General features: G+C 40.1%; 1 protein-coding gene across 4 annotated transcripts in view; it reads left to right on the forward strand.

Moving 5' to 3' along the window:
- The window catches only part of tep1 (telomerase-associated protein 1), a 52,982-nt gene extending 40,446 nt beyond the window's left edge, over positions 1 to 12,536 (forward strand). For all 4 annotated transcript variants that reach the window (XM_028592837.1, XM_028592838.1, XM_028592839.1 and 1 more), the window contains exons 44-56: positions 482 to 589; positions 737 to 841; positions 2,047 to 2,176; positions 2,306 to 2,391; positions 3,018 to 3,144; positions 3,742 to 3,872; positions 4,004 to 4,125; positions 5,919 to 6,059; positions 6,402 to 6,498; positions 10,789 to 10,900; positions 11,040 to 11,122; positions 11,634 to 11,738; positions 11,992 to 12,536. In XM_028592837.1, coding sequence (XP_028448638.1) covers positions 482 to 589; positions 737 to 841; positions 2,047 to 2,176; positions 2,306 to 2,391; positions 3,018 to 3,144; positions 3,742 to 3,872; positions 4,004 to 4,125; positions 5,919 to 6,059; positions 6,402 to 6,498; positions 10,789 to 10,900; positions 11,040 to 11,122; positions 11,634 to 11,738; positions 11,992 to 12,111 — 1,467 coding nt within the window. In that variant the 3' untranslated portion in view covers positions 12,112 to 12,536. The remainder of the gene's footprint in view (positions 1 to 481; positions 590 to 736; positions 842 to 2,046; positions 2,177 to 2,305; positions 2,392 to 3,017; positions 3,145 to 3,741; positions 3,873 to 4,003; positions 4,126 to 5,918; positions 6,060 to 6,401; positions 6,499 to 10,788; positions 10,901 to 11,039; positions 11,123 to 11,633; positions 11,739 to 11,991) is intronic.
- The last annotated feature ends 1,305 nt before the right edge of the window (positions 12,537 to 13,841 follow it).

Here is a 13,841-nt window from a genome sequence, read left to right on the forward strand (position 1 = left end):
CTTATGTTTTGCAAGTAAACTCTTCTTGTGTCTTGTGTTCTGAATGAAACGGACACTTTTCGCTCCTCCTGAAGGCTAAACTCACTCAGCCAACATTTGAAAGTAGAGTTTAGATTATTTGTTTTAAGGGGGAATTCGAAAAGTTCAATTGGAAAATGCATCAAGGGAAATTTCACAGTTCTAGGTGTTTTCACTGTTGATTTGTTTAACTGTTTCACTGTTTTTTTAAGTTCTATAAATGCAATATCTTTCCAAAACTCAATCTTGTTAAATTAAATGATTATGATTTTTTTTTTTCCATAATCAAGCAACCCTAATTAATGGCAATATCGGATCATATTATTCATGATTTTTGCATCGATGTAATGAAGTTCCTTTGCTGGATTAGCCAACAACAGTCATTCCTGTCAGCCTTTTATTAATATAGATGTGGGTGGGATTGGACAAAATAACGCAGCAGTGACCGGTGTCTTTGTTTCAGGCCCTGATGGTGTGGGATGTGAGTTTGTCTCCCGCCGTTCTCACTAAGTCACTCCCTCACTCTCACAAAGACTGGATCACTGGCTGTGTATGGACTCCAGATTGTGTGGTAAATCTTCATTACATTAAGGAAATGTAACTAACAGAGTTACAGGTCTGACCCCGAATAGAGCTATTACCTGAGAGTCCTATAACTACAGTATACTTGTTATCATTTATGTAAACTTGTCTTCATCTGCCTCGTTTTCTGTTCCAGATTAGCTCTTCCAACGACGGGAGGCTTTGTTTATGGGATCTGCAGGCAGGCCAGTGTCTCAGAGAAATCTCCTGGAGGAATCCACTTACATCTGTCTGCTGTGTGGTGAGCAAATTCTACATTTATCCATCAGAGAAAATACAGGGTGTGTTGTTTCCTTCTCTCCTGAAACATCTTTATGCATTTAATTGTTGTGTTGGCGCAGTAAATAATCTTGCGTAGTTCGTTTATAGAGATCAACTGTGTGGTTCCGGAAGTGAAAATCCCATTCATTTCCTCCATAAGGATTTTGATTATCGGCCATAATGTCTAGTCAGACTGACCACGAGCTCCGAGGTTGTGAAGCGAAGGTTTCTGCTCCTGTAGAAGCCAGAGGTCCGTATGAAATCAACCTTGTTTTAAGAAAAAACATGTTTTATTCAGGATCTTATGGAGAAATACTACACTACCCACCATCCTAAGCGTAACAGCGACCTCTCTGATTGGTGGAGCTCGCCAGTACCAGGGAAATGTTTACCACACCCACAAACGGATAGTGAATTGCTATCATCTGATCGTTTCTGTACACAGGCAATTCAATTTTATTTTATTTATAGTATCAAATCATAACAAGAGTTATCTCGAGACACTTTGCAGATAGAGTAGGTCTAGACCACACTCTATAATTTACAAAGATCCAACAATTCCAGTAAGTCCCGCCAGAACAAGCATTTAGTGCGACAGTGGTGAGGAAAAAACTCCCTTTTAGGAAGAAACCTCGGACAGACCCAGGCTCTTGGAAGGTGGTGTCTGACGGTGCCGGTTGGGGGTGTGATGAACCGTGGCAATAATAGTCACAATAAAGATAATGGATCAGTGACTAGAAATAGTAGTTGTAGTAGTTCAGTAGGACGTAGCAGAGCATAGCAGGGCACTGCAGAGCATAGCAGGGTGTAGCAGGGCGCGGAGCAGGACCACGGCGATAGCTGCAACCATGATTTAGGTGCCACCCTAATCCAAGGAAAGCAGCTGGGCGAAAAAAAAACGGCAAATCAAATGGTCACGGTTCATCTTGTAGCCGGTTGGCTTGGCTCCAGGCTTAACACTCTTTCAATAAGCATTTGATGAAACCAAGGTGGAAATATTGAATGAGGGGAAAAACACTTCCGGAACCAGAGCCGTTCATAAAGTGTGCGGTCACCGTTGAGCTCCATAGTCTAGAGATTTAACTGCAGGTCAGTCCTTGTTTTCTCTCTTCAGACTTGCACGTAGTGAACCCTCAGCCTCATTAGGGGGTTTCTGTGTTGACTTGTCTGGTGCTCTGTGTGCAGGGACTGTATGTGGTAGCCGGCTGTGCAGAGGGAGCGCTACATGTTTGGAACTGGGAAACAAACATAGAAATCTGCCACATTGCTGCACACAAGCAACGTATACACCACTGCTCTCTCCTCCCAAATACAGGTACACTTCTTGGGAAATGAGTGCACACATACAATCCTTTGTCTCTTCCTCTTTATTTCATATTGTACAATATGAGTCTTGTTTTGAAATTATTAGTTCTCTTTTCTTTTTCCCTGCTTTGTTTTTAAGACAAGAACAAAGACGTCAACCCAGAAGAAATGACTGTGTTCACCGCGTCTGATGATGGCACAGTAAAACTCTGGAAACCACTGCAGGTCTGTCGCTCAATATCACATGGGGGAAGATGTGGTTTTAAAGTTGTTGTTTTTTGACAATTTAGTAAAACTAGTGCAGTGCCAGTTCAAAATGTGCCTGTTTGGAATGGGCTGATTGCTCGGCCTCCTGTGTTGCTGCTTGTAGCTTTCTTCAGAACTATTGTACCCCAAAATAACTTCCAGAAGGCTCCCAACGCACTTAATATCCATGTAAACTGTAAACTTTAAACTACTGACTTAACTGTGTACTTCTACTTTAGAGGAAACATTGTTCTACTACATATACCTGACCGAGAACGTTGCATATTTAGATTCTACTTAGAAAATATCACAATTAACTATTTATTATCCAGCATTACGTTAGAGTTGAAATCTCCACCTTGAAGAACATTGTTTGGATGATGCCTCTCTTTTTACTTTAAGTAAACATTATGTATGGCGTTTTCTTCATACTGCATAGATGAAGTGCCTTGTGAATGTGTGCTTTTTCATTATTTGTTTTTATAAAAACTCAACCTGTAACGCATGTTGCAGGGTGGTTCAATCAGGCGCGGCTGCAGCTCATCTAGAGATGCGGCGTGTCCCCTTTTTTCACTTATTTAAAAAAAAAAATTCTTTATGTACAGGTGGAGCACTTTGGCACCTTCCAGGGTCACAGCGGTGCAATACATGGAGTTGCTCGCAAAGAAGGAGTCCCAGAATTCCTCACCATTTCTGAAGACTACTCATTGCGATGCTGGATATGGGGAATGGGTAATACTTTATATTCTGAAAGGGTTCACAGTGGATTTATATATATATATATATATATATATATATATATATATATATATATATATATATATATATATATATATATATATATATATATATATATATATATATATATATAAAAAGGTTTTTTAAATGCTATGTTTTAATGCACTTACCCAACTTAAAATCATTTTTTTTGTATTTTCTATGAAGCTTTATTCCTAAATGAGATATTAATGAGTCTGGTAGGAGTGCATAAATACAGCTGAAACAATGATCCAAGTATTCTGTTCATTATTGAGATCTTGATCATCATAATTACTCATACATTTGTTGGATTTCACTAATAACAGTCTCCTGATGCTGCTCAGTGAAGGAGACAGAACATGATTACGTGTGTGTGTGTGTGTGTGTGTGTGTGTGTGTGTGTGTGTGTGTGTGCGTGCGCGTGCGTGTGTGCGTGTGTGCGTGCATGTGCTGTTGTCAGTGTGATCATGATTTCAATGTTTTGTACTGTACCTCATATATGGTGTGTGTGTGGGACCTTTTTTTATTTTGAAACCTGTCCTACTTCACCTCTGTGTTGTGTCTTTTCAGAGAGTCCTCCCAGTTTGAGAGACCCGGTCACAGCGCTGTGCTTCTCTCAGAAAGGGGATCTGCTTCTTGCTGGTTATGAATCCGGTTTGCTGGAATTATGGCAGCGCAACACTGTGGTTGGCCACAAGCAGGTGAAGACATGCCCAAGAAAAAAAAAAGGGATGTACACTGTATGACACATGTATGTTTGTGCGTGTGTGTTAATCCCACTGTGTGTGTGTGTGTGTGTGTGTGTGTGTGTGTGTGTGTGTGTGTGTCTCAGGCTTCAGACAGCACAGTGACAGCGATCTGCTCCATGCCTGATGGCCAGTTTGCTGTCAGCTACACGAAGCTTGCTGTTGATGTGTGGAAGCCGGTGTGGAATCAACAACACAGCACTGCAAGGTAAACAGCCGCCTTACTACAGTGAGCTACCATAAATACAACACTACTTTTTTATTTTATTTTTTCAACCTTTTATTTAGTCAGAAGTTATGAACAAATTTTCATGTACAAGAAAGACATTTCAGGAAACAACACAAGAAAAGCAACAAATACACTTTTAGTGATACCAGCGTTTGTTTGCATGTGACAAATGAATGCGATGGCGGAGGAAATGCAAATACAAACTGAAAGTCATCAGTCTTTCTCTCTGTTCTAAATGTGAAAATAGTGAAGCATTTTTACCTTAAATATGCTATCATTAATGTGTCAAAATTAATATATTACATTATTGAGTGTCCCATACTTGATAGAAGTTACTGCTACTACTTCTACTCCGCTGCATTTCGTAGAGAAATATTGTACTTTTTACTCCACGACATTAATCCGACAGCTTTAATTGCTAGTTACTTTACAAATTAAGATTTTTACACACAAAACACATGTAGTTGATAAAATCTAAAGTTTTATTATAAATTGAATTACCCAACTGTACCTACAAGTCCAGCTGAAATTATTAGACCATTAAACACTTAGTTGATTGACAGAACAGTTTGAATTGTTTCCAGTTAATACAATGTGAGGATTTATCTGTATCCGTACTTTGATTTATAACCCTTTAAAGGTGTTCTAAGCGATGTTGGGTGAAGTGAGTTCTTGTTGACCTTCGAAGTATTCTCAAACAAAAAGAGGCTAGCTCGCCCCTCCCTCCTCCTCATCTCGTCCCCTCCCTCCCGCGCACTAACCCCCCAACCCCCACCCCCAAATCCTTCTTGTCGGTTAGTGGCTGGAACCAGGGTTCGTACGGGTGCTTGAAATCCTTGAAAATGCTTGAATTTTGATTTTGTGTTTTCAAGGTTTGAAAAGTGCTTGAATTTTGGATAAAATGCTTGAAAATGCTTGAAATTGTAACTGTATATCTTTCACAACAAATACCTATCTGGCTGAATAGTTGGTTTATTAAATTGATAAATAAAATGTTGCACCTGCAAACATTAGCCCAGTGCATATCAACAATCGTTGATTGCTGAACATTAATCATGTCAGATGGAGTGTTATACAAGTAGCCTACTGTAAGGTTGAGGATGGCCTTATGCAATATTTACACTGCTCTATTCCAGTAGATAAATGTATGTCTTGGCAATGAAATAATTTTTTTTTATAAACTGATATACTAACAAAGGGTGAAAAGAGAAGCTGCAGTAATGTGCAGTACAACAAAAATATAGTGTTTTTTGAAACTTAAACCATGTAAACCTATTCTGGTACAACCTCAAAATACAATTATGAACCTGAAAATAAGCATAATATGTCTACTTTAACACCTGGCTTGACTCCCATACCTGCAGAGAGTTGATTAATGAGGCAATTTATATTAAGTTGGGTAAAATGTATTTTCCCCTGCATTGCAATTTCACGATTTTATAGAGAGATGGGGTCCTGTATATATGTATATATATATATATATATTATCATCATAAAGTGAAATTGATGATGGGACCTTTAAGTAAAGGATTGGAATACTTCCTCCACCACTGATAAACACCATTTTGAAGATTCCATCCAGACCAACCCTGCGCATCCATCTTTCTGCAAAGTAAAACTCAAACATCCTTGTGACAATAAGCAAAACCCATTTTGGGGATAGAGGCTTAGGGTCAGTTAGTTAGTTCCATGGTGACTTAGAAAGATGGAAATGAATCAAAGAAGTTGTGAGGAGTTAACTGCTCTGTTCATGGTGTTTCTGTTGCTCCCAGCCTGGTGAAGGTAACAACGTACACAGTGACCGAGCCTGTGGTCCGCCTCCACTTCTGCTCCATCCTGATCGCTTTTGAAGATTCTGGAACCATCTTCGATGTCAACAAAGATGTGGAACTCTGGGAGAACACGATATCTAGGTACTATCTAACAAATCTTTGTCATTGTTGAATTTAAAAAAATACCTGCATTTTTAATCATTATAACATGAATATGAATGTGTCCTTGTTGAATTGAGGCAGAGGAAATGTTAATTAAGGCAACAGAACTTTATAGGAGCTCTGTATCGTGGGTCAGAATGCTTATTCTGAATATTTACAGGACTTAAGCAGGATTTAAGTTACTATTGACACAGTTCAGCTCAGTTGTAGATATGGTGCTGTTTGGTTTTATTTCTTATACACTGAGGGGGTATATTTTTTTTAAGCTCTGAATAATTAAACCAACCATAAAGCTCTTTGTGTATTTGTCTTGTATTGCAGCTGGAGGTGTTACAGAATTTTGGGGATGATCAGTAACGACGAGAAAAGCATGTGGCTGTTGGGCGAAAAAGACGGAGAAGTCCACATTGGCTTCGTTGTGAGTTTTTGCCCAACTTCTCTCTAAATGATACTCATATTATTCTAACACCAAAGAAATGTTGGTAACACTTTACTTGAAGGTATTGACATAATCGTGACATGACACTGTCATAACTATGACCTGACACTGAATGTGTCATTAACGTTGTAAACAAGTCCTAATCGTCTATGACAGGGCTATTCAATTACAAATTCTGTTGGGCCAGATTTTCTAACCGAGAAGGTTAGTTGGGCCAGTCATTTCAGCGGCGAAGCAGCTCGTAATGACAAATTTTAAAACCAACACAAACCAATTTATTGAAAAACATGTAAGGTTTATTCATTGTTTCTCTTTTAACTTTGGTCAGTTTGCACAGCAAAAGGTGCATAGAAAACAATAAGAGAGCTAACTGAACAGAATCTGAGGTAGCTCCTACTTTTTCCACTTACAAAAGAAAAGAAACTGATCTCCTCTCTGAGACCACAGAAACGCTCCAGTGCTTTGCCTTTGGACAGCCACCTCACGTCGTTATGCAAAAGAAGGTCTTGGTGCTCAGCAAACATTTCTGAATAAGCGGTGTTGGAGACTTGATGTGGAGCAAATCAAATTAATTGTAGCCATTGTCGTTTTGAGCGCCCCGCTTAGTTTTGCGCACAACACCGCCTGATGCACAATGCAGTGTAAGGAGATCAACTGAGGTTCTACAGTGGACCAACGTGCTGCCAAACCATTCACTTTCCCTGTCATGGATGGAGCCCCATCTGTCACAAGCATGCACACACGCTTCATATCCAGACCATTGTCTTTAAAAAAAGCAGATATTTTCCTAAAGACTATATCGCCAGTTGTGTGTCCTTCTAACGGCAGTAGGCCGTCAAAAAAACGGACATATATGCACAACTGAGCAGTATGAGTTTTTTTCTGTGGACTCATCTACCGCTATAGACATAGTGTCAGCTTTCCTCAGGTCTCCTAACATTGTTTCATACACATCTGCAGCAAGAATTTCAACTCTCCGACTGTTGGAATCATCTGACAGGGGTACGTTTTTTATAGTACGTTTTAATTTTATCGTCATTTATCACCTCATCCACGATGGCCAGCATACAGTCCTTCACGGTTTCAGAGTCCGTGAATGGCCTTTTCTTTTTTTGCCAATATCCAGGAAACACGAAGGGATGCTACGGTAGCTCTCTCTTGGGCTGTGAATGACCGCACCATGGTAACGCTGCTCCGGTTGTAAGATGCAATCAAACTCTGCACTTTTGCTGCCCTCTCTTGAGATCCCTCGGGAAAAAGTCTGGTGTTTCTCAACGTGGTGCCGCCGCAGATTGTAATCTTTAAGTACTGCAACGCACTCATTACAAATTAAACACATCGGTTTGGCATTTGGATGTGGCGGTAAAATAAACAAGTATTTGTCAATCCAGGCAGGGTTAAACTGACGCTTTTCATTGTCAATTTTACGTTTCAGTGTTGAGAAAGACATATTGATAGTAATGTAGGCTACTACTGGCACAGCACGCTCTGCATTGTTTACGTGTTGGTAGTTTTGGCTGGACACAAAATTACCAATCCCACTACAGCTACGCCAAGACCCGCCCTACGAAGCAGCTCAATTGGTTGGGGTTAGGCATTTCACCTCGAGTGGTTAAGGTTAGGGTTAGGGGATTGGTCAGGGGATAGGACCTGTACATGGACACCTGGCCAATAGTAGTGTGTGAATGCTATTGAAGGGCGGGTCTTGGCGTGGCCATAGTGGGGGAAAAAAATATTGCTGGCGGGACCCTATTTTCCCTTTTATACTGTCTATTGCGGGACCATGGGGCTGGGCCACTCTGAGGTTGCTTCCGGGCCGCATGTGGCCCGCGGGCCGCCAAATGAATAGCCCTGGTCTATGACTTCTGTCATTGAGTGTCATTCGGTTTTTGTCATGACAAGTTGACATTGTTTGGGTTGTCTTGATTATGACAACTTGACATTAATCAAAGTGACATTACCAGAAGTTTTCTTGGTCATGACAACTTGACATAATGTCATCCTGTTTAATGTCAAGTTGTCTTAATAAGGACACTCCAAAGAAATTTAATGTCAAGTTGTCATGACCAAGACATCTTCTGGTAATGTCACTTTGATTAATGTCAAGTTGTCATAATCAAGACAACCCAAACAATGTCAACTTGTCATGACAAAAACCGAATGACAGAAGTCATAAACGGTTATGACTTATTTATAACATTTATGACATGTTCATGACAGTGTCATGTCATAGTTACCTTCAAGTAAAGTGTTACCGAAATGTTTGATGTAGCTCTCAGATTTATTCACGAAAAGAAAACATATGATTGCAAATTAAATGATACCACCTGGCAAAGAACAATTGGACCAGCTAAGCTGCATGCTAAGCTGTAACAGGGAGCACGGTGCAACCAACAGGTCTAGGGGGGGGGGTCATACTGTATTGCCCCTGGCTGCAGTAATGAATTGTATAGGGTTAAGGCAGCTGGGGTTACAATACATTTCCACAGGCTACCTTTGACAAGGAAACCAGTCCTCAACTCATGGCTAGCTGCCTTAAAACTGGCTAGCCCTCCAACGGCCCCTGGCTTTCGAGTCTGTAGCGACCATTTTTTAGCGACAGACTATTGCGAGAGCTGTACTTTTGATACAACAGGGTCACTGGTGAGGGTTAAGTCCAACAGACTGAAACCTGAGGCCATACCCTCAATGATCGACTCGTCAGGCTACAGTACAGGGCAGACCGATAGACCAACGGCAAGTACCAACACCAGCGATGCTATCTGCCGCAGAGACCGGGCGCTGAAACGCTCACATCAGGCAGAGGACAGAGAGGGATGTTTAGCTGTTATCCAGCATGCTAGCTAGTCTACTAGGCAAAGGGCTGGATATAACGTTGTTGTTACATACACAAAACACGTACATATTCACTTACACGCACAAATAAAGCCTAACGGGTAGGCTTTATAGCGTTCAACAAAACTGAGACTGACACACTGGGCATTCATTGAAAATGAGTCACAAAACTAAGCCAGATACCAAACGCTCCAACCTAGGGAAAGGGCTAGGAGCTAAACATGTTGGAAACACTTATGTCAAACTCCACAAGCTAGCACTTGTGACACACATAGACTGTATGTATAAATCCTGACTCTGACGATATCACAGATCAATAATAATGCGTTACTAGCTGCTAACTAAACCACAGCAGGTCTGTAAACAGACTCCAATGTCCCTTTCTACTCACCCTGATGCTAGCTGGTGTCCACCGCCTCAGGGCACATCGTTGATGCAGAGGGAGTTCAACTTGCAGAAAAAGCTGCTACTTCCATAGTAAGAGGTATCTGTGCAGTATCCATTTGTGTAATATCCATCAACGACCACAAGGAAAAAAAATCTGCCAACTCTACACTAGCCTAACGTAAACGGCAAAACTCGTGAGTCCTCCGTGCATCTATGGTTAACCTGGGGTGACTCTCCTACGTGCAGTGAACTTTTTTTTCTTTTTTCAAACTTTATTTATTTTGGTTTTAACATTTTGCGTGCAGGTAACTTAACAAGCAATCCCATTGGATGAATTTGTCCAATCACAGATGGATTCAGTTGCAGTGTCCATGCTCCGGCAGCGCCCACACACACACCAGTCACTTCCCCCCACACGATCCTGTACTGTAGGTGGAGCATGAAACCATGGACTGGTCATCCTCCATGCGGTGGTAGTCAGACACTGTAAGGCCTGTCCCTCACAGGCTCAAATGCGTAACCTATGCCATTAAAATTACTCATTTTCATGTGTATGCTGCACTGTAGCCTATATACCTTCGCAGGTCCTACCATGCCAGTGACGTCATCGAAATTGTCAGCGTTCTAATACTAACAAACATAATTTTTGTGTTACTTAAAAAAAGCTATATAGATTAATTTTTTTTATTAACATTTTTAGTGTAATTCATTTTTATTTGTATAGATTATTTCAGTTCAGTTCATCTTTAAAAAGCATTTTAAAATTGTAGTCATGTTAGGACTGAACTAGGTGGAGGCTGGGGGTGGTGGAGGCAAAGCCTTGCCAGCATCAGCAGCAGTGAGTTAAGCAGCGTCAGTGTAGCAGGGATCAGTGAGGAGGGAGTCGTATATAAAAGGACCGCCTTGATGTGAGAATGGCTGTGATTGGTGTGTGTGTCTGATAGGAATGATAATTCAATCAGCGGGCAAATGACTTCCCTGTCCTGCATGAACTAACGCTAAGCTTAATTTGATGTTGATTGATGCCTCCTTCCTCTCTTTCTTCAGTTTGCCATAGGCCCCAAAAGTACTTTGAATACAGCTTTCAGCTCAACGATCCTAAACATGGAGGAAGAGGAGAAGAAGGGGAGCCTGATAACAGCTGGAAGTGTGGACAAAGGTTCTGACATCTATGATATGTCCGCTGCAGCGGTTACAATTACTATGCCTACTTCAAGCATACTTCTACTCCTGCACATAGCAGTTCTTAATGTGTTGGTTTATTGCGTGATTATCCAATGTGTTGTACGTTTTTTCAGAGTTTGTTGTGTGTGGAGACGTGAACGGCAACATGTGGTTCAACCAGTCTCCAGACGTGTCTTCATGGAGCAGCAAAAAACCTGTAAGGGCTGAGAGACTTTGAAACACAACATAAGACGTTTAGCATAAAAAAGACCATAGATACGTCTGGTGAACATCTACATATAGTATAGGTTTTAGTGAGGTATTGCAACTACTTTCAACAATGGCTGCTACATTAATTTTGTTAATTCAATTTCACAAAATAGTAAAAGATAGTTAATGGGTTTTTTGTCCAACCAACAGGCCAAAACCCAAAGATATTTCATCTACAACAAATCCTCACCTTTAAGAAGCTGGAGCCAATGCCAAATGTTTGGCATTTTTGCTCAATAATCCATGATTAGAATTGTTGTACATTAGTTTTCTCTTGATCCACTAATTGTTTACGCACTACTTTGAGCTGTAGAAAGTCCTACATTTAAATCTTAGGTAACTACAAGAAGAAAAAGGCATCTGCCTATCCTGTCTGCCTCTACCGGCAAGGACATAGAAGCAAACATCAGATATAATTAGCCATTGTTTTAAGCCAGGGCTTTTCTTTTTATCCTCAGGCTCACAGTGACCGGATCAGTGTGCTGAAACTCACGGAGCGCACCATCATCTCCGCCTCCTACGACAGGACAGTGAAGCTGTGGGACAGAAACACCAAGAAACAAGTACGCCAGAGTCTTAAATGAACAGTTTGACATTAGGAGAAATATATTTCCTCTCTGACGGACAGTTGGAGGAGAAGATCGATTACCACCTTGTCGGTGGAGAGTGGTATCGGTCTTCTCATCAAACTCTTGGTTAGAAAGCAAGTTAGCGTAAAGTTCTGTTCTCTTACTAACTAATTTATCTCTTCACCTTCCACGTCTGTCTTCCAATAACTATTTGCCTCGTGCTCTCTCTTTGTCTCTCTCCCTCCAGGTGGGTATGTTTGTGTGTGGAGGTCCTGTTCTGCATTTAGAGGTCAACCCTGAAAACGCCACTGAACTGGTTTGTGGTGACGGACAGGGAAAGCTCTACTTCCTCTCCTGGAAAGAATAATCCTCAAGACATTACACACTAACTTCAGCAGTCATGTTTTACTTCCTCATTGCTTTAGTGGCGATGAATATGCAATAAATATGTTAAGAAAGAATAGGGTGAAATATTACAGGGGTTAAGCATCTATTTAATAGTTGCAAATATATATTTACATGTGCCTTTAATGTTCATGGTAAAACAGTAGTAACAGCATGAAAATATGTGGGATAGAAAATACTAGAAGATCTTTTGTTTGACAACAAATTAAATGTTCAAATCTGCACTTTGTTTAATGTGGTTTTTTTAAAGAAAAAACATCAAATATTGTATGTAATACTTTCTTCACATTTAACACATTGTCAATAATAGATTACTTTAATAATTAGTAGAACTTCTTTTAAATTCCTGGGACAATAAAGGGCATGGTGACATTCTTGTTATTGTCAGATTTTGTGTGAGTGTTTGTATTTAAAGGTATTTTCATAAAATTGCTCTTTGAATGGAAACTGTGAGAGACCCTTTGAGATGAGAGACATCAGTGGCAGACATGTAAACGGCTTATCAGCTAATGCTTTTACAACTCTGTTATCTGCACTCAATTGATTCTGTTATATTGACAATGGGTCACATTTAGTGCAATAAACATGTTCAGTAAATAAACCGACAAGCAGTGTTGCACACAGGTTTGAATGTTAAAATTAATATTTTGCATGCATATTTTGCATAATTTGCACCTTAATGAGACAGTAAATGATCACACAACATAACATCACAATCACTTTCTTTGCCTTAGGCCATTTCAACAAGATTGTCTTTAATACATTTGAACACATTAAAACAGCATTATGTGACCTGCATTTCGACTTTACACACATTGTATAGCCTGCTAACAAGAAATTATGCAATGTGTGTTATGTCACGGGCAAATCAAACTGCAACTGTAGAAACCTGTCCATAAGGAGTTCCCTAAGATTTTATAATTTTCTCCAATATTTATTTCTATTTCACCTACTACATGCAATTCATTATTTATTTGTTTCCAGCTGTAAGCAATGTTTTTCCTTTTGTGCATTTTATTGTGGGATGGAGAATAGCATACTCAAAAATCGACCATATTTAGTATGCATGCTTTCTGCTTTGAGTATACTTTAATTTGTCACTTTTTTTCTTTCCAGTGGTAGAATGTAACTACCACTGGACTACCTAATTAGTAGGCCTACATTTACTCAAGTACTATACTTTCACTGCATTACTAATTCTAATCCAGTGATATCTGAAATGGGCCATTCTGCATGAGTAGGTACTTTTACTTTCAGAACTTTAAGTGTATCTTGATAATAATACTTTTTTACTTTTACTTAAGATTTTTAATGCAGGGCTTTTTCTTGTAACAAGAGTATTTCTACTGTGTAGTATTCCTATTTTACTTCTAAAATCTGAGTAATTCTTCCACCACTGTAGCTGTGCGGAATTAGCGTGAGTTAGCTAGCTAGTGATGTTTGTATAGCCTTGGGGCAGATAAATAGCAGCAGCAGCACTTGAACGCAGCACCAGGCTTGCGTCAAACTCCAAGGTGAGACTAGCTAGTATGTGAGACAGACGCGCCCTCTCCAGGATGACAACACAGGGGAAAGAAAATAGAAAAGTAACCGCTGCTCGGTTTCACTAATGTCTGCTTTATGAACCCACACAAGTCAGAAGGATCTGAGAGAAGTCTTTGGTCTCCAGGCAGTTTTTTTCTTTTCTTTTTT

The sequence above is a fragment of the Perca flavescens genome, chromosome 12 (genome assembly GCF_004354835.1).
Source record: "Perca flavescens isolate YP-PL-M2 chromosome 12, PFLA_1.0, whole genome shotgun sequence".
Lineage (NCBI taxonomy): Eukaryota > Metazoa > Chordata > Actinopteri > Perciformes > Percidae > Perca > Perca flavescens.